The sequence below is a fragment of the Orcinus orca genome, chromosome 17 (assembly GCF_937001465.1).
Source record: "Orcinus orca chromosome 17, mOrcOrc1.1, whole genome shotgun sequence".
NCBI lineage: Eukaryota > Metazoa > Chordata > Mammalia > Artiodactyla > Delphinidae > Orcinus > Orcinus orca.
Genome location: NC_064575.1, coordinates 72,235,253 through 72,256,800, shown reverse-complemented (window position 1 = coordinate 72,256,800; position 21,548 = coordinate 72,235,253). Strand labels below are relative to the sequence as shown.

General features: G+C 44.9%; 1 protein-coding gene across 1 annotated transcript in view; it reads right to left on the bottom strand.

Annotated features, from left to right (window-relative positions):
- FER1L6 (fer-1 like family member 6) overlaps nt 1–21,548 on the bottom strand; it is a 158,534-nt gene that overhangs the window by 42,642 nt on the left and 94,344 nt on the right. The window contains exons 21-22 of the mRNA XM_004265411.4: nt 8,434–8,568; nt 5,803–5,952 (exon numbers count right to left, since the gene is read on the bottom strand). Coding sequence (XP_004265459.1) covers nt 5,803–5,952; nt 8,434–8,568 — 285 coding nt within the window. The remainder of the gene's footprint in view (nt 1–5,802; nt 5,953–8,433; nt 8,569–21,548) is intronic.

Genomic DNA, 21,548 nt, shown 5'->3' with positions numbered 1-21,548 from the left:
CTGGCATCGGCAGATGTGGTTCAGTTAATTATAAGAAAGCCCAGAAAAAGAAGACAGCAGTCACTGCGAATGCCAAGTAGGCTCAAGATAATGAAGCCGCAGAAGGAACCAAACCAGATCAAGGAGCCGGGAAAAGGTGAGGTGAACACTGCCTGGCGGCGAGGAGGTGAGCGATCCAGGCTGCAAAACATCGCCTCCCTGAGAAAGCTAATTGCTCCTGTGGCTCCAAACGTAAAGCCAAAAAACAGCTGTGATGGTGGCACAGGATGGGATGGTGCCTCTGGATGTGCTTTTAGAAGTACCATACGTGGGCTTCCCTGGTGGCGCAGTGGTTGAGAGTCCGCCTGCCGATGCTAGGGACACGGGTTCGTGCCCCGGTCCGGGAGGATCCCACATGCCGCGGAGCGGCTGGGCCCGTGAGCCATGGCCGCTGAGCCTGCGCGTCTGGAGCCTGTGCTCCGCAACGGGAGAGGCCACAACAGTGAGAGGCCCGCGTACCGCAAAAAAAAAAAAAAAAAAAAAGTACCATATGTTTTGCTCGTCTTGGGGCCTCTGCCTTCAAAAAATTTACAGATTAAGGGAGACAAGCTGTAAACAATTGCCTTTATCAAAGCCTAGATTTGGGACTTCCCTGGCGGTCCAGTGGCAAAGAATCTGCCTTACAATGCAGGGGACGTTGGTTTGATCCCTGGTCAGGGAAGAAAGATCCCACATGCCACGGGGCAACTAAGCCTGCACGCCACAACTACTGAGCTCGTGCACCTCAACTGGAGAAGTGAAAACCCACACGCCACAACTAGCGAGAAGCCCAGGCACCGCAAGGAAGATCCTGCGTGCTGCAACTAAGACCCAATGCAGCCAAAAATAAAAATAAATAAATAAATCCTAAAAATAAAAGCCTGGATTAAATAGAAAAAGAGGCAAAGTGACGTAGGATGGAAGAGGAGAAAACATTTGACTGAGGTGGGGGAGGGGAAGCTGCCTGGAGGAGGCAACTCTTGTCCTGAACTGTGAGGATGATCAGTTTCCTAAATAGGTAAATAGGGGCTTCCCTGGTGGCGCAGTGGTTGAGAGTCTGCCTGCCGATGCGGGGGACGTGGGTTCGGGCCCTGGTCTGGGAGGATCCCACATGCCGTGGAGCGGCCTGCCCCGTGAGCCACAATTGCTGAGCCTGCGTGTCTGGAGCCTGTGCTCCGCAGCGGGAGAGGCCATGATGGTGCGGGGCCCTTGCACCGCGATGAAGAGTGGCCCCCGCTCGCCGCAACTAGAGAGAGCCCTTGCACAGAGACGAAGAGCCAGCATAGCCATAAATAAATAAATAAAATAAAAAAAAAAATAGGTAAATAGAGTGCAGGGGGTGGAGTCTGCAGAGCAGGGAGACATTTCGAAATAGGGTGACAGCGTGGCCAAAAGCAGAGAAGCACATCTGTGCGCTGAGGTCTGAGAATTCAGAATAGTCTGCTGTAAAGAGGCCACAGTACGTGCAGAGTAATTGTGCTGAAGTGTGAGCCGGAAAAGGCAGTTTGAAGACAAATTAATTTGGGGAGAGCTTAAGTGCTAAGCTATGGAAATCTGACATTCTCCTATGGGCTAGATTTTCTTTTCATGAAATATTAAGAGTTACCATGCAAAAAGAAAATATTTGTACTCACAAACATTTGGGAAATGTTGAATTTCAAAAAAGAAAGAAATTTCAGAAGTTTCTTTATAGCTGACTTCTCAGAGTCTTTACCAAGGTAACGGGCATTTCAAAGTCCCAAGAGGGACATAATATGAAGAATTTCCCAAACTTTGTTTTTGTTTTTTTTTTTGCAATACACAGGGCTCTCACTGCTGTGGCCTCTCCCGTTGTGGAGCATAGGCTCCGGACGCGCAGGCCCAGCGGCCGGGGCTCACGGGCCCAGCCGCTCCGCGGCATGTGGGATCCTCCCAGACCGGGGCACGATCCTGTGTCCCCCGCATCGGCAGGTGGACTCTCAACCACTGCGCCACCAGGGAAGCCCCCAAACTTTGTTTTTACTGTATTTAGAGGGACTTGTGTTCCAAAGATACAGATTTTGGGAAATGCTCTTGGAGATAAGAAACAGACTGTCTAAAGAGGAGAGTGGTATGGTGGACTTGCGTTCTGGAAGGAATGCGGAGGATGAAGCAAACAAGGAAGAGGAGGAAGCTAGGAGACCAGGAAAGAGGCCAGTGGAACGATCCTGATGAGAACGAGGGTCTACAGGAACAAGGGACAGTCACCGGGCTGGAACGATTGGCTTGCCCATGGATACAAACCCAGAGTGAAGAATTACAGCTGAGTGTGAATTCTCAAGGCAGAGAGTCTAGGAGAACAGGGGGACAGTGGGCCAGGACTGGGAAAACAGGGTCAGCTAGCTGGGTAGAGGAGGAAAATGGAGGTAAGGAATTCAGTCTGGGGCACTGAAGAACCCAGGTACTACACCCTTCTTCTGAGACAGGGAAGCCTTTCAGTAATGGAGACAGACGGGCTGAAGGTGAACCACCCACAGACGGAAACTGAGAGCCGCTGGTGACAAATGAAGGCGTTTTCCAGCTCCCGCCTTCCCGGAGTGTAGGAGATGCACATGCTGAGACAGTGGCGTTGATGATCAAATCAATTTTTGCACACGTAATCAACTGAGAGGAAGTCCTAATGAAACCCTAATGAATTGTGTCTCTTCGGTTGCTTGCCTCTGACACCCCACTGTCAGGAAGCAGCCGTATCTCGAACCAGTCTGCCCAGCTCACGGGGGAGGGAGGGCGGGAGAATCAGAGGTGGGGCCGTGGAACTGGGAGAAAGCCAGGACCTCAGAGGGCCTGTTGGGATCAGCTGGTCCAGCCCCTCATTGATGGATTAGGGAACTCCCTTCAGGAAGCTTCAGGCAATGAAAAGAGCAGTTGACTGAATCCCATCCAGTAAACCTGGAGCCTCGGCTTTCTGACATGTAAAATGAAAGCATTGTACTCAAGCTGGTTTTCCCAAATCAGTCTTTCTTCTACCACTTTTACCACCTGTGTTATTATCTAGTAAACATTTTCATTAGATATAATTTCATTTTTAGAAAGGAAACTTCAAGTTGCTAAGTAAAACAGGTACCACTGGCCATCAATGGAAAGTAACTTTAAAAAGAAAACCAACGAAAACAAAATAATGTTATTGGAATATGTCATGTGTAGCATTTCTTAAAATTTCTTTTCACTGTGTTTGGAGGGGCCAGTGTTCCAAGAAGCAGACTTTGAGAAATGTTCTTGTAGATAACGTTGATGTTTCTTTAGAGGCATTGAAGCTGAAGCCTATGCTTTCTGAAGAAGAAAGGTTGCAGGTTAAGAAACGTGTAATACACAGATGGGCGTGAAACTTTCTTCTAAAGGTACTTAGGAGGATCCAAAAAGGCAAAATTCCATTTACAACAATATGGATGGGCCTTGAGGGCATTACGCTAAGTGAGATAAGTCAAAGAGAAAGACAATACTATATGATCTCAGTTATATGTGGAATCTAAAAAAAGAAAACAAACACAGAAACAGAGAGTGGATTGGTGGCTGCCAGGGGTAGGGAGGTGAGGAAAGTGGGTAAAGGTGGTCAAAGGGTACAAACTTCCAGTGTGAAGATGAATAAATTCTGGGGATCTAATGCATAGCATGGTGACTACAGGTACAATACTGTATTGTACACTTAAAAGTTGCTATGAAAGTAGATCTTAAAAGTTCTCACACCACACACACACATACACACACACACACACACAAAAGGTTAACTATGTGAGGTGATGGATGGATGTGTTCATTAACCTTATTGTGGTAATCATTTTGCAATATATACATATATCAAATTATCATGTTGCCCACCTTAAACTTACACAACGTTATATGTCAATTATATCTCAATAAACCTGAGAAAAAAAGGCAACCCTCCCTCGACATTAATTCACTGTGATTTAATGCTCTACCTGGTTTCAACCTAAGATTTTTCAACCTAAGATTTTGACTCATTGACGGTCTAAAATCACCTGGACTCTCAATTAAGGAACGACTGCAGCAGCTGATTTTGAAGAGCTCTTTCAGTTCTGACAGTCCATGTTTCTGTGCAACACACATCCATCTGGTGAGAGCTGGTTCTATTAGACTCTCACTTGGTTGATCATCCTGGAATCCTAGAAGCTAAGATTTGTAAGACAAAGAGTTCACTAGTCCTTCTCTCCTCCCCTCCTACACTACAAGCATCATAGAGCTGGAGCTGACGCCTGTGATCCTGCTACTCTGTCCCTTTAAGAGCTCATCCAGCTTCAGTTCCCCTGAGAGAGGCTGCTCTTTCTCCAAGGCAGCCACTCCAGCCTTAAAAAGTTCTTCCTCAAGTGGAACAAAAACCAGACGACAGTCAAAGGCTGATTGGGTGCACTTCAGAATTCATCTCTGTAGTCATATGCAGCTCCCAGGCCGCACACCTGGGCACTCTGGATTTGAGTACAAGTGTGTCTAACCCCGTAGCTAGCTGTTCCCGTCCTCTAATGCCCTTCAGCCTCTTCAGCTCTCGGGGGAATCTGTACACTGGATTCTAGGCTCCGACCTACCATATCCAGCGAGCCATTACCGTTCTATCCAGCTCAATGTCTTCACCTGAATAAACAGATAGGACTGGATATTTTGCTTTAATATTCCATGGTATAATAATATTAATAATAATAAAATAGGTAGCATTTGTTGAGTGTCGATTCCACGCCAGGCACTTTAGGCAGGTTAATTATCATCTCCATTTTGCAGGTCAAACAGAGAGAGATAGAGCAGCTTACCCACAGTCGCACACCAGTACGTGGTGGGAATGAGATCCGTATTCCTGGGATCCAGCTCCAGCACCTTCCCTCTTACTCATTTGCTACGTCTTGGGAATGTTTGTCTTCTAGTTTCTCTACTAGAGATTTTTTAAAATTGGGATTTCTGGAAAATGTGCTTTCCTAGAGAGGGACTGATCTGACCCAAAGGCTAAGTGCCACCTGCCCTCAGTGAGTGGGGTGTCCAGGGAGGATGGTCAGGGCCTGACACAGGCCCACCTGGTCACTTCTTTCCAGGTCACCACTCTGTCCTATTTGGTCCTTGACTGGACAGCCAGACTTGAGAGGCTCAGCCTCCCTCCCTAAGTATCCTGCCGTTGCTTTCTGAAAAAGTCCTCCTAGACATATGCTCATAAATTCCCCGATGTCTTAGTGGGACAGACTAAGAACTCGATGTCTTTGGGAAACTTTGTGATACAGTGTAAGGAGCAGAAGGCTTTAAAGGTCTAAGTTCAGCTCTCAGCTCAACCACCGACCAGCAGCATGACAAGGTAAGTCATTCAATTACATTAATCCTTCAGTTTACTATCTGCAAAATGGGAATCATAATCCCTACCTCAATAGGATTGAGGGAGGTTTCAGTGTGATGAGAGGTATGCGAGGCAGCAAACACAACACAGGGCACGTGGGAGTGTCCACAAACGTTTGCTCCCTTCCCCTTTTATATCCTCCTGTGGTCTGTATGGAGCTCAGGGTCTGACGCATAGGGCTGCTCAAGCATTGCTGGCCAAATCCACGTGGACCTTTCATCCTGGGACTCTGACTTGTAGCATGGAGGCTCTGGGAATAACCCGTCACCTGAGTTCCTAAATGGCATCTCCCAGATCCCCAGAAGGAGCCGTCTCCAGACACAGGACAGCAGGGAGGGACCAGGCATAACGTGGTGGACATACACTTCCCATGAGGCTGCTTCTCTGGCCAGGGAGACTAGATAGACGGCCAGTGCAGATAGCACTTCTGGTTCACTTACCTGCAGCAGTTCAAATACAGCAAGGAGGTCCCCTCCAGAAAGGTTCCCGCAAAAGATGGGGTGGTAACACAGCCTGGGGGGTTCATAGTGCTGGTCAGCGAGCTTCACAACAGGGGCAGCCACGGTGGCACCCAAATATTCTGGCTTCCCCTAGGGCAGAAAAGAAATGAAGTTTTGTCCCTGGTGGTCACCTACCTGGTTCTGATCTGCGTCGGTGTGATTCTGTAATTCATCTTCACAAAACTGTCAGCCTCAGTGTCTCCCTCCTGCTACGATCTCACTCTCTTCTTCTGCTAAGCCCCTCTCACCTCTTCCCACAGCCTTGGGGAGCAGCAGAATCCAGCTGGGCTCTCAGGGAAAACCCTAAGAGGGTCATCTTAGGGGCTTCCTGGCTCAAGGCGATCTTAGGGGTTATCCCTTTCCTCAGTGTATTGAGTTCAGTGGAATAAAGTAAAAATAATCACCCAGGGTAGACTTGAAGGGGAAAAGGAGAAGTAAGGTGGCACCAAATATTCCAGAAGATCTCCAGAGCAGGGAACCCCTGTGGCTGGGAACACAAGTTTGGAGTCCAGGCAAACGTGAGTTGGAGTTCCCAAATCTATTGCTTTGGAGATCTATGGACTTGGGCCAGTTACTCAACCTTTTTTTTTTTTTTTTTTTGCGGTACGAGGGCCTCTCACTGTTGTGGCCTCTCCCATTGCGGAGCACAAGCTCCGGACGCGCAGGATCAGCAGCCATGGCTCACGGGCCCAGCCGCTCAGCGGCATGTGGGATCTTCCCAGACCGGGGCACAAACCCGTGTCCCCTGCATCGGCAGGCGGACTCTCAACCACTGCGCCACCAGGGAAGCCCTACTCAACCTTTTTTGAACCTCATGCTTTAAAAAGAGCATAGGGCCTTGTTCACAGGGCCATGACGATTAATGTAACGATGTATGTGCTTTCCACAATGACTGGTATACAATAAGTGCTCAGTCCATAGTACTGTGATGAAGATGGTGGTGATGGTTGTGGTGATGGTGGTGATGGTGATGATGGTGATGGTGACTAAGGTCAGCATGTTTAGGTAATAGAGCAATTCTGCCCTATTGTTCTCAGTAGTAAAAGAGCGTATGAGAATAGCTTCGTATGTAAGTGTAGGAGGTAAGTTTCTCTAAGACCTATTTTTTTTTTTTTTGCGGTACGCAGGCCTCTCTCTGTTGTGGCCTCTCCCGTTGCGGAGCACAGGCTCCGGATGCGCAGGCTCAGCGGCCATGGCTCACGGGCCCAGCCGCCCCGCGGCATGTGGGATCTTCCCGGACCGGGGCACGAACCCATGTCCCCCGCATGGGCAGGCGTACTCCCAACCGCTGCGCCACCAGGGAAGCCCTCTAAGAACTATTTGATGGGGTCACCTCCTGCCTCTTCCTCATCCCTGCTCCCAGGAGCCTCAGTCCACATTCCCCCCACAAGCAGCATGGGGCTGGAGCGTGGGGCTGCTTTGCTATTTATCTCAAGAACTGCTGTATCCCCTGGCACAGGGCAGGCACTCATTACATATTTATTGAGTGAAAACTCTTGGATAAATGACCTCCAAGTCCAAGGGCAGTGCCCACATTTTCTTTGGCTGAGGCTGGGTTTTAGTACCTGCACTACTTCATTGCCTTTGGACTCACAAACAAGCATTTGCATTCCCGACTGTAGAAGGAAGCTTGGTTGAGGTGGAAATGGGTTTAGCTCAGTCACACTTAAAAACTAACGAAGTGGGGCTTCCCTGGTGGCACAGTGGTTAAGAACCCGCCTGCCAACGCAGGGGACACAGGTTCGAGCCCTGGTCCGGGAAGATCCCACGTGCCGGGGAGCAACTAAGCCCGTGCGCCACAGCTACTGAGCCCGCGCTCTAGAGCCCGCGAGCCATAAGTACTGAAGCCCTCGCGCCTAGAGCCCGTGCTCCGCAACAACAGAAGCCACCACAATGAGAAGCACGCGCACCGCAACGAAGAGTAGCCCTCGCTCACCACAACTACAGAAAGCCTGCGTGCAGCAAAGAAGACCCAACGCAGCCAAAAATTAATTAATTAATTAATTAAAAAATTTTAAAAACCCTCCAGTAAGCTTTTGAATCTGCTGTTTCAGGACACGGACATCTTTGGAGAGAAAGAGGTTTGGCTAATATCATAACAGAAATGAGATAGAGCTGAATGCATTGTTTCAGGGCTTGGAAGCAACAAAGAAAGAAAAAAAAAAAAAGGCCCAGTTACAAATGCTGAATCAGTGACAATATATCCATACCTTCCAACCAGGCGAAATCAGTAAAAACCTGCTATTTTCAAAAGGCATGGACATTTTTATAAGCAGCAATAAGGTATAGAACTAGCTGGGGGCTGCGTATAATAATTATATTCCTGAAGAAGTATATGTGGACTGAACTTTTGGGAAGCAGATTCTATTTAAATTGCAATCCAAAGGGAAATCTAAGCAAAAAACCCTTTAGTAAAGCAAATGGTCATCATCCATTTCCCAGATTCTGTAGATCAGTGTTTCCCAGGTGAGGACTGCCTCTGGGCATAGTCACAGGCTGGTTAAATAAAGGAAGTTAGTTGAACAGGGAGTTTTTAGCAAGGCACAGTTAGTGCAGCCCTGGGACACTCACCACTGCGTCACTGTCATACAGCTCCACCACCACTAACGGCGGGGATCCTGCCAGTTCCTTCGGGTCTCCGTGCAGCACCAGGTCATTGAACAGCAGCATCTGGTTCCAGGTTGGGGAGAGGGTCTGGGAAATGACCTGGAAGTTGGGGCCAAAAGAAAAGCAAAACATCGCTCGACTGGGTTGGAGGGGGCTCCGTGAAGGGTAAAGAGGACACATTCTCATCACCATTGCTCACTTATTCAACATTCAAGCAACGACAGAAACTGATGTGCTACTGAGTATCAGATGCTAGGGATGCAGATTCCCTTCCCTGGAGGAGCTTATATAAGCTTCATGAGTAGAACTCCCACCTGATTACCACCCTACTTGCAAGCATAATTCCAATTCAATCTTCACAGTAGTGCTGTGATGATAACACCAGCTACCCTTTATTGAGCACGTACTGTGTACAGGCTGCGGTACTTCACATACACTGTCTTGCTGAAACTTCCCAACAATTCTGGGAGGTAGAAATGTAAACCAAGGCTCACTTGCCCAGAGCCGGCACATGGCAGAACTGGGATTCAACCCAGGTCATCTGGCACCAAAGCCCAGGCTACTAACTTCAACCATCCTCACCAAGTAGATGCTCATATTATCTCCATTTTATGAAAGGGCAAACTGAGAATGGGGAAGATCTAGTGATTCTTCACTGTGAACAAATAAAATTTCGTCATCAAATACTCGAAAGTGGATTTTCAATCGAATATTCCTTACATGCAATTCTACTGTTTTGTGGATATTTATTCGACTGCATTGAACTGACCAGGGTCTTCAAAATAACCTTCACCATTTTGCATGACATCATTCTTTCTTCCATAGCAAATTGTGACATTGGAAGTTGGCTGCACCCATTATGCAGATGGAGAAACCAAAGGACAAAGAAGGACCACAACCCACATGACTGGTTCAGAACCATGAGTGGCTCACCTAGGAGTGACTCAGAGCCCCCTGCCAGGCCATTCAGGTGGTACCTTCAGAAGGTAGAGTGTAATGAGCTTGCATCCTCTATTTAATTGGATGTTTGGAAACATGCCAGTTTCATAGAGCTAAAGGCTAAGGTTGCTTGCAGGGATAGGTGCCTGTACCTAGGCAGAAACTGCCGCATTCATGTGTGAGGCCAGTCCTGGAAAGAGGCCACAGTCACAGTCTCCTGTGCAGGCAAATGGGTGATTTCTCAGGTTAACACAGACTGCACAGCTCCTGCTGGGTCCTGAGGAAATTTCCACACCACCTCTGCACTCCACTCCTACCTCTCACCATTCTCTCCAGGAGGGACTGGAGAGAGATCTGGCCTAAACTAACTACTGCTTAGATTCCAAAGCCCAAATAAAACTGTCATCTCAGAGCTTTACATCAAGAGCCATTTCTAGTCATGGCATTAAATCACTTGCACTGTGGTTGCAAAAAAATATTTGTATTGCTCTTTTTTATGAGTCATAAAATATGCATTCCACAATTTCCTTCCTTCCTTGCTTTTTGCCTTTAGAGTATTTTATGCATCAGACACAGTGAGGTTTTGAACATAACGTTTCAGAGAAAATCTTAATTTTTTGGACAGGAAGAGAATGGCTTCAACCAACCTATGAACAGCAGTTAAGGCATTGCAATGCAAAGTTCCCCTGTGTCGGTGACTGACATCACAAAGAACTAAGTGTTTTTATGTTGCTTTTGAAAATAGAAATGTGATCTTTTTTGCAACCTGTACCCAACAGTGTGACACCAAAGCAATTTATGATTCTCACAGCATCTTTCCTACAGAAATATTCTGATGGCTTCCTTGGCACTTTGGGCTATAACTGCCACTTGATAAGATTCCAGAGGCCAGCATTCATTCTTTCATTCATCATATATTTATTCCTTCAAAGTGCTAGGCTCAGTATTAGGCACTAACACAGCATCCTGTGCTTAGCAGGTATTCAGTAGCTACTTGCATGACTAAATGAGTGGATTTTGGCCTGTCCCATGATTAAAAGGATGATGTGGCCACCTTCGAGAAGTACTGAAACGTTCACCCAAACAAAATACATTGTCCCACTTCTCTGCCAAGGTGAGTACAGCTCACCTCATTTCCTCGGGGCTTCCTTAGGGAGTTGTGCTTTATAAACTTGTTCGGTGACATTGTTGGAGAGATTATGGTAACACTTAAATTTAACGCTTTTAAGAAGAAGTGAGATACCATGGATGGAGCGTGGCTTTAGAATCAGAGACCCCCTGTAATGGAACCCTAGTGTCACCACCTGCCTATGTACAACTTGGGCAGGTGATTTAACCTCTCTGATCCTTAGTCTTACTCATTTCAGTGGGGTTAGTACCCACCTTGTAAAGTTGTTATGACCACTATCTAAGATAAAGCTTTTTAAGTGCCTGGCATACAGTAGGTGCTCAGTAAGTGCTTTTTGTCCGCCCCCCTTCACCCCAGCCACACTCATTTATAAATGAGTAAATGGGCTTCCCTGGTGGCGCAGTGGTTGAGAGTCCGCCTGCCGATGCAGGGGACTCTCCTTATAAAGGACAATCCTTATAAAGGATTGGCTGCAGGACCCTCCCTTCAGAGATAGTTCTCCTTGAGCAACACGTGGTCCATTCAGAGAAGTGCTACCAGGTGTACGGTGGACCAGCTCAGCTATGACTGCAGGGTCCCCAGGCTCAGCCTTCCCCACCTTGAAGAATGCACGAGTGGGGCATGTCACACACAGATCAGTCCCACCGAGGCAGCACACACTGAAACAGGAGAGAGAAACCGGAACCCTTTCTTACCAAAACGGAAGCAGAGTGGTTAAGCAAAATAACTTTGGAATTGGACCAACCTGGGTATCCATCTTGGCTCTACCATCTTCTAAATAAAGAGTCTCCAAGCCGTACCTTCCTCGTCTGCAGAATGAGGACACTAATAATACCCACTTTGGGGTTGCAGTTAGACGTAACCAAAAACGCATATAAAATGCTTAGCATCATGCCTGTCACAGAGGGAGATTTTAAATAAATGACAGCTATTATTATTAGCAAAAATTAGGTACTCGGTTCAAAAGTATGGAGGCAAAGTCCAGGGTTCAACAGAACTTGTTTTCCCTTTCAAATGATTATTTGATAAACAAATGTCATCTGTTCCTTTGAGATATGCATCTAAATCAAATGAATATACTGTGTGGAGTTGCAAAATAGGAGAACTACATAGGAGCCAAGGGAGCTCAGTCAAACCCCCGACCCCACCCAGAGCCCTGAGATCACCTCTGAGGGCTTGGAACTCCACAGCTGTGCAGGCAGAGGAGGCCTCCAGGGATTCCGCCCACCCCCCCCCCCTTTTTTTTAATCACACTGTGTGGCATGCAGGATCTTCGTTCCTCAACCAGGGCTCAAACCTGTGCCCCCTGAACTGGAAGCTCGAGGTCTTAACCACTGGAGCGCCAGGGGAGTCCCAGGGATCCCCCTTTTGAGAATCCCCTTTGTTTTTGGTGGGAAGCCTCAATGGCAATTAATAGCGCAGTCACACAGGAGCTGTTATAAACAAGGCACTGTACTGGGTGTCTCACCCTCTGGGAGGCATATACAATATCACCATCCCTATTTTACAGATGAAGAAATTGAGGACAAAGAGGATTTTGCTGTCACACAGCCGATAAATGGAAGGGCTCAGACCTGAACCCAGGCACTACGGCTCTAGAGTCTATACTCTCAACCACCACGCTATGTACTACCTCTTAAATCACAGGGAGGAGAAAGGAGTCTGAAGTCTTCTCGTTCTCATGCTCAGTCACCTTCCCTCTGATGTCTCTCCCGACTTCCCTCCCAGGCAGAGCTAACCCCTCTCTCCCTGTGGCCCCTGGAGGTTCAGTACTATGGGGTTTATCACAGTGTGGCTGATTCATCTGCACAGAGCACTGCCGAGCTACACTGCATCGTGCACTGTGCAGGAGCGGAGTCCGGAAGACGGCGGCGTGGGAAGACGCGGGGTCAGCGTCTCCACACAACTAGCGCGCCTGCCGGCCGCTGGTGGAAAACTCTGACACCCAAGGAGACAGGAGGGACCCCAGAGTGAACCGGTAGGACAGAGGGGGACCGATGGGGGAGGAGAAGTGGAGGCCAGACAAGATCGGCGCCCCTGAGGCCGGGGAGATCAGGAGAGGCAGGTGAGAGGGAGTCTCCGGGAGGAGAGGGAGAGGAGCGGAGGGCCTGGGGAGCCTGCTGAGCTCCCAAGCTGGTTCCCCCTGCTCCAAGGCCCCTCCAGGCCGCGTGGGTCCTTGGGAGCATGCGGGGGGGGGGGCGATCAGGAGACACAGGCTGGAGAGGGGCCCTGGGGGGCAGCGGGAAAAGAGCGGAGGGCGATGGCCCCGCCCACTCGGGCCCAGGGAGCCTGCTGAGCTCCCAGGCCGCTCCCCTGCCCTCCAAGGTTCCCCCTTCCCCACCGGCCGTACTGGTCCTGGGGGCATAGGAGGGAGGCCGGGGAGATCAGGACAGGCAGTCGGGAGGGGCCCTCCCAGACCCCAGACCGGAGGAGCAGGAGAGGAGAGGAGGGCGTTTGCCCCGCCCACTCGAGCCCAGGAAGCCTGCTGGGTCCCCAGGTGAGGTCCCCTGTCCTCTGAGGCCAGGGTGGGGGGCACGGCTGGGCCCCTTCTGTTCCTTCAGCCTAAGCCCCACTCCCCACAGGCCCCAGGGCCTTTGCGGCCCTGTGTGTCCTGAACACTGGCCCCGCCGACTGCCCAAACCTCGCCCTTGCTTAGGCTCCGCCCTCCACAAAACCCCCCCTTTTTTTTTTTTTTTTTGCGGTACGCGAGCCTCTCACTGTTGTGGCCTCTCCCGTTGCGGAGCACAGGCTCCGGACGCGCAGGTTCAGCGGCCATGGCTCACGGGCCCAGCTGCTCTACAGCCTGTGGGATCTTCCCGGACCGGGGCACGAACCCGTGTCCCCTGCATCAGCAGGCGGACTCTCAACCACTGCGCCACCAGGGAAGCCCAAACCCCCCCTTTTTTTTTCTTTTCCCTCCTCTTTTTTTTACTATTGTGGTACTGATGTACCTTCCAGTTGCTGATTAATCTATAATTTTATTTTTACATTCTTTATAACATATCTGTTAGTTTCCTAACAATAACAAAGCATTTTTACTTTGTTATTGTTCTCTTTTTTCTTGAATTTTTGAATTTTATTTATTTTTTTATACAGCAGGTTATTAGTTATCTATTTTATACATATTAGTGTATACATGTCAATCCCAATCTCCCAGTTCATCACACACACACACCCCACCACTTTCCCCACTTGATGTCCATATGTTTGTTCTCTACATCTGTGTCTCTATTTTCTGCCCTGCAGACCAGTTTATCTGTACCATTTTTCTGTTCCACATATATGCATTCATATACGATATATGTTTTTCTCTTAATGACTTACTTCACTCTGTATGACAGACTCTAGATCCATCCACGTCTCTACAAATGACCCAATTTCGTTCCTTTTTATGGCTGAGTAATATTCCATTGTATATATGTACCACATCTTCTTTATCCATTCGTCTGTTGATGGGCATTTAGGTTGCTTCCATGACCTGGCTATTGTAAATAGTGCTGCAATGAACATTGGGGTGCATGTGTCTTTTTGAATTATGGTTTTCTCTGGGTATATGCCCAGTAGTGGGATTGCTGGGTCATATGGTAGTTCTATTTTCAGTTTTTTAAGGAACCTCCATACTGTTCTCCTTAGTGGCTGTATCAATTTACATTCCCACCAACAGTGCAAGAGGGTGCCCTTTTCTCCACACCCTCTCCAGCATTTGTTGTTTGTAGATTTTCTGATGATGCCCATTCTAACTGGTGTGAGGTGATACCTCATTGTAGTTTTGATTTGCATTTCTCTAATAATTAGTGATGTTGAGCAGCTTTTCATGTGCCTCTTGGCCATCTGTATATCTTCTTTGGAGAAATGTCTATTTAGGTCTTCTGCCCATTTTTGGATTGGGTTGTTTGTTTCTTTAATATTGAGCTTCATGAGCTGTTTATATATTTTGGAGATTAATCCTTTGTCTGCTAATTCATTTGCAAATATTTTCTCCCATTCTGAGGGTTGTCTTTTCGTCTTGTTTATGGTTTCCTTTGCTGTGCAAAAGCTTTTAAGTTTCATTAGGTCCCATTTGTTTGTTTTTGTTTTTATTTCCATTACTCTAGGAGGTGGATCAAAAAAGATTTTGTGGTGATTTATGTCAAAGAGTGTTCTTCCTGTGTTTTCCTCTAAGAGTTTTATAGTGTGCAGTCTTACATTTAGGTTTCTAATCCATTTTGAGTTTATTTTTTTGTATGGTGTTAGGGAGTGTTCGAATTTCATTATTTTACATGTAGCTGTCCAGTTTTCCCAGCACCACTTTTACAGAGACTGCTTTTTCTCCATTGTATATCCTTGCCTCCTCTGTCATAGATTATTGACCATAGGTGCATGGGTTTATCTCTGGGCTTTTTATCCTGTTCCATTGATCTATATTTCTGTTTTTATGCCAGTACCATATTGTCTTGATTACTGTAGATTTGTAGTATAGTCTGAAGTCAGGGAGTCTGATTCCTCCAGCTCTGCTTTTTTCCCTCAAGACTGCTTTGGCTATTCGGGGTCTTTTGTGTCTCCAAATTTTAAGATTTTTTGTTCTAGTTCTGTAAAAAATGCCATTGGTAATTTGATAGGGATTGCATTGAATCTGTAGATTGCTTTGGGTAGTAGAGTCATTTTCATGATATTGATTCTTCCAATCCAAGAACGTGGTATATCTCTCCATCTGTTGGTATCATCTTTAATTTCTTTCATCAGTTTCTTATAGTTTTCTGCATACAGGTCTTTTGTCTCCCTAGGTAGGTTTATTCCTAGGTATTTTATTCTTTTTGTTGCAAGGGTAAATAGGAGTGTTTCCTTAATTTCTCTTTCAGAGTTTTCATCATTAGTGTATAGGAATGCAAGAGATTTCTGTGCATTAATTTTGTATCCTGCAACTTTACCAAATTCATTGATTAGCTCTAGTAGTGTTCTGGTGGCATCTTTAGGATTCTCTATGTATAGTATCATGTCATCTGCAAACAGTGACAGTTTACTTCTTCTTTTCCAATTTGAATTGCCTTTATTTCTTTTTCTTCTCTGATTGGTGTGACTAGGACTTCCAAAACTATGTTGAATAAGAGTGGTGAGAGTGGACATCCTTGTCTTGTTCCTGATCTTAGAGGAAATGCTTTCAGTTTTTCAACATTGAGAATGATGTTGGCTGTGGGTTTGTCATATATGGCCTTTATTATGTTGAGGTAGGTTCCCTCTTTGCGCACTTTCTGGAGAGTTTTTTATCATAAATGGGTGTTGAATTTTGTCAAAAGCTTTTTCTGTATCTATTGAGATGATCATATGGTTTTTATTCCTTAATTTGTTAATATGGTGTATCACATTCATTGATTTGCGTATACTGAAGAATCCTTGCATCCCTGGGATAAATCCCACTTGACCATGGTATATGATCCTTTTAATGTGCTGTTGGATTCTGATTGCTAGTGTTTGGTTGAGGATTTTGCATCTATATTCATCAGTGATATTGGTCTGTAATTTTCTTTTTTTGTAGTATCTTTGTCTGGTTTTGGTATCAGGGTGATGGTGGCCTCATAGAATGAGTTTGAGAGTGTTCCTTCCTCTGCAATATTTGGAAGAATCTGAGAAGGATGGGTGTTAGCGCTTCTCTACATGTTTGATAGAATTCATCTGTGAAGCCATCTGGTCTCGGACTTTTGTTTGTTGGAAGATTTTTAATCACAGTTTCAACTTCATTACTTGTGATTGGTCTGTTCATATTTTCTGTTTCTTCCTGGTTGAGTCTTGGAAGATTATACCTTTCTAAGAATTTGTCCATTTCTTCCAGGTTGTCCATTTTATTGGCATAGAGTTGCTTGTAGTAGTCTCTTATGACGCTTTGTATTTCTGCAGTGTCTGTTGTAACTTCTCCTTTTTCATTTCTAATTTTATTGATTTGAGTCCTCTCCCTCTTTTTCTTGATGAGTTTGGCTAAAGGTTTATCAATTTTTTTTATCTTCTCAAAGAACCAGATTTTAGTTTTATTGATCTTTGGTATTGTTTTCTTTGTTTCTATTTCATTTATTTCTGCTCTGATCTTTATGATTTCTTTCCTTCTACTAACTTTGGGTTTTGTTTGTTCTTCTTTCTCTAGTTCTTTAAGGTGTAAGGTTAGATTGTTTATCTGAGATGTTTGTTGTTTCTTGAGGTAGGCTTGTATTGCTATAAACGTCCCTCTTAGAACTACTTTTGCTGCTTCCCATAGGTTTTGGATCATCATGTTTTCGTTGTCATTTGTCTCTAGGTATTTTTTGATTTCCTCTTTGATTTCTTCATTGATCTCTTATTTAGTAACGTATTTTTTAGCCTCCATGTCTTTGGGTTTTTTATGTTTTTTTCCCTGTAATTGATTTCTAATCTCATAATGTTGTGGTCAGAAAAGATGCTTGATATGATTTCAATTCTCTTAAATTTACTGAGGCTTGATTTGTGACCCAAGATGTGATCTATCCTAGAGAATGTTCCATGTGCACTTGAGAAGAAAGTGTAATCTGCTGTTTTTGGATGCAATATCCTATAAACATCAATTAAATCTATCTGGTCTATTGTGTCATTTAAAGCTTGTGTTTCCTTATTAATTTTCTGTTTAGGTGATCTGTCCATTGGTGTAAGTGAGGTGTTAAAGTCCCCCACTATTATTGTGTTACTGTCAATTTCCTCTTTTATAGCTGTTAGCAGTTGCCTTATGTATTGAGGTGCTCCTATGTTGGGTGCATATATAATTGTTATATCTTCTTGGATTGATCCCTTGATCATTATGTAGTGTCTGTCCTTCCTTGTCTCTTGTAACATTCTTTTTTCTAAAGTCTATTTTATCTGATATGAGTATTGCTACTCCAGCTTTTTTTTGATTTCCATTTGCATGGAATATCTTTTTCCATCCCCTCACTTTCAGTCTGTATGTGTCCCTTGGTCTGAAGTGGGTCTCTTGTAGACAGCATATATATGGGTCTTGTTTTTGTACCCATTCAGTGAGCCTGTGTCTTTTGGTTGGAGCATTTAATCCATTCACGTTTAAGGTAATTATCAATATGTATGTTCCTATTACCATTTTCTTAATTGTTACGGGTTTGTTTTCGTAGGTCCTTTTCTTCTCTTGTGTTTCCTACTTAGAGAAGTTCCTTTGGCATTTGTTGTAGAGCTGGTTTGGTGGTGCTGAAGTCTCTTAGCTTTTGCTTGTCTGTAAAGCTTTTGATTTCTCCATCGAATCTGAATGAGATCCTTGCCGGGTAGAGTCATCTTGGTTGTAGGTTCTTCCCTTTCATCACTTTAAATCATGCCACTCCCTTGTGGCTTGTAGAGTTTCTGCTGAAAAATCAGCTGTTAACCTTATGGGAGTTCCCTTGTATGTTATTTGTCATTTTTCCCTTGTTGCTTTCAATAATTTTTCTTTGTCTTTAATTTTTGCCAGTTTGATTACTATGTGTCTTGGCATGTTTCTCCTTGGGTTTATCCTGCCTGGGACTCTCTGTGCTCCCTGGACTTGGGTGGTTATTTCCTTTCCCATGTTAGGGAAGTTTTTGACTATAATCTCTTCAAATATTTTCTCAGGTCCTTTCTCTCTCTCTTCTCCTTCTGGGACTCCTATAATGCAAATGTTGTTGTGTTTAATGTTGTCCCAGAGGTCTCTTAGGCTGTCTTCATTTCTTTTCATTCTTTTTTCTTTATTCTGTTCCACGGCAGTGAATTCCACCATTCTGTCTTCCAGGTCACTTACCCATTCTTCTGCCTCAGTTATTCTGCTATTGATTCCTTCTAGTGTAGTTTTCATTTCAGTTATTGTGTTGTTCATCTCTATTTGTTTGTTCTTTAATTCTTCTAGATCTTTGTTAAACATTTCTTGCATCTTCTCAATCTTTGCCTCCATTCTTTTTCTGAGGTCCTGGATCATGTTCACTATCGTTATTCTGAATTCTATTTCTGGAAGGTTGCCTATCTCCACTTCATATAGTTGTTTTTCTGGGGTTTTATCTTGTTCCTTCAACTGGTACATAGCCCTCTGCCTTTTCATCTTGTCTATCTTTCTGTGAATGTGGTTTTTGTTCCACAGGCTGCAGGATTGTAGTTCTTCTTGCTTCTGCTGTTTGCCCTCTGGTGGATGACGCTATCTAAGAGGCTTGTGTAAGTTTCTTGATGGGAGGCACTGGTGGTGGATAGAGCTGGGTGTTGCTCTGGTGCACAGAGCTCAGTAAAACTTTACTCTGCTTGTCTGCTGATGGGTGGGGTTGGGTTCCCTCCCTGCTGATTGTTTGGCCTGAGGGGACCCGGCACTGGAGCCTACCCAGCTCTTTGGTAGGGCTAATGGCGGACTCTGGGAGGGCTCACGCCAAGGAGTACTTCCCAGAACTTCTGCTGCCAGTGTCCTTGTCCTCACGGTGAGACACAGCCACCCCCCGCCTCTGCAGGAGACCCTCCAACACTATCAGGTAGGTCTGGTTCAGTCTCCTATGGGGTCACTGCTCCTTCCCCTGGGTCCTGATGCACACACTACTTTGTGTGTGCCCTCCAAGAGTGGAGTCTCTGTTTTCCCCAGTCCTGTCGAAGTCCTGTAGTCAAATCCCACTAGGCTTCAAAGTCTGATTCTCTAGGAATTCCTCCTCCCGTTGCCGGACCCCCAGGTTGGGAAGCCTGACGTGGGGCTCAGAACCTTCACTCCAGTGGGTGGACTTCTGTGGTATAAGTGTTCTCCAGTTTGTGAGTCACCCACTGAGCAGTTATGGGATTTGATTTTATTGTGGTTGTGCCCCTCCTACCGTTTCATTGTGGCTTCTCCTTTGTCTTTGGTTGTGGAATATCTTTTTTGGTGATTTCCAGTGTCTTCCTGTCGATGATTGTTCAGCAGTTAGTTGTGATTCCAGTGCTCTTGCAAGAGGGAGTGAGCGCACGTCCTTCTACTCCGCCATCTTGAACCAATCTCTTTTTTTTTTTTGCCACCCCATGTGGCTTGCGGGATCGATTTGCGAGCCCGGGGTCAGGCGGAAGCTCCTGCGGTGGGAGCTCCGAGTCCAAACCACTGGACTCACAGAGAACCTCAGACCCCAGGGAATATTCATTGGAGTGAGGTCTCACTGAGTTCCTCATCTCAGCAAAAAGACCCACCTCTACCCAATAGCCTACAAATTCCAGTGTTAGAAGCCTCAAGCCAAACAACCAGTAAAACAGGAACACAATCCGACTCATAAAAAAAAAAAAAAAAATTGAGATGGCACAAAAATATGTCACAGATGAAGGAGCAAGGTAAAAACCTAATAAAAGTTTTTATTAAGACCAAATAAATGAAGAGGAAATAGGCAATCTACCTGAAAAAGAATTCAGAGTAATGATAGTAAAGATGATCCAGAATCTCAGAAATAGAATGGAATCATGGATTGAGAAAATACAAGAAATGTTTAACAAAGATCTAGAAGAACTAAAGAACAAACAGAGATGAAAAACACAATAACTGAAATGAAAAATACACTAGAAGGAATCAATAACAGAATAACGGAGGCAGAAGAACAAATAAGTGAGCTGGAAGACAAAATGGTGGAAATAACTGCCAAGGAGCAGAATAAAGAAAAAAGAATAAAAAGAATTGAAGACAATCTCAGAGGCCTCTGGGACAACACTAAACACACCAACATTTGAATTATAGGGGTCCCAGAGAAGAAGAGAAAAAGAAAGGGACTGAGAAAATATTTGAAGGGATTATAGTGGAAAAATTCCCTAACATGGGAAAGGAAATAGTCACCCAAGTCCAGGAAGCACAGAGACTCCCATACAGGATAAACACACCAAGACACATATTAATCAAACTAACAAAAATTAAATTCAAAGAAAAAATATAAAAAGCAGCAAGGGAAAAACAAAAAATAACATACAAAGGAATCCCCATAAGGTTATCAGCTGATTTTTCAGTGGAAACTCTGCAGGCCAGAAAGGAGTGGCAGGATATACTTAAAGTAATGAAAGAGAAAGACCTCCAACCAAGATGACTCTACCCAGCAAGGATCTCATTCAGATTCAATGGAGAAGTCAAAAGCCTTTCAGACAAACAAAAGCTAAGAGAATTCAGCACCACCAAACCAGCTTTACAACAAATGCTAAAGAAACTTCTCTAAGCGGGATACACAAGAGAAGAAAAAGACCCACAAAAACAAACCCAAAACAATTAAGAAAATGGTAATAGGAACATACATATTGATAATAACCTTGAATGTAAATGGATTAAATGCCCCAACCAAAAGACACAGACTGGCTGAATGAATACAAAAACAAGACCCATATATATGCTGTCTACAAGAGACCCACTTCAGACCTAGGGATACATATATACTGAAAGTGAAGGGCTGGAAAAAGATATTCCATGCAAATGGAAAACAAAAGAAAGCTGGAGCAGTAATACTCATATCAGATAAAATAGACTTTAAAATAAAGACTGTTACAAGAGATAAGGAGGGACACTACATAATGATCAAAGGATGAATCCAAGAAGAAGATATAACAATTATAAATGTTTATGCACCCAACATAGGAGCACCTCAATACATAAGGCAAATGCTAATAACCATGAAAGGAGAAATCGACAGTAACACAATAATAGTAGGGGACTTTAACACCCCACTTACACCAATGGACAGATCATCCAAACAGAAAATTAATAAGGAAACACAAGCTTTAAATGACACAATAGACCAGATAGATCTAATTGATATTTATAGAACATTCCACCCAAAAGTGGCAGAATACACTTTCTTTTCAAGTGCACATGGAACATTCTCCAGGATAGATCACATCTTGGGTCACAATCAAGCCTTGGAAAATTTAAGAAAATTGAAATCGTATCAAGCGTCTTTTCTGACCACAATGCTATGAGATTGGAAATCAACTACAGGAAAAAAATTGTAAAAAACACAAATACATGGAGGCTAAACAGTGCGCTACTAAATAACCAAGAGATCACTAAAGAAATCAAAGAAGAATTTTAAAAAATACATAGAAACAAATGACAATG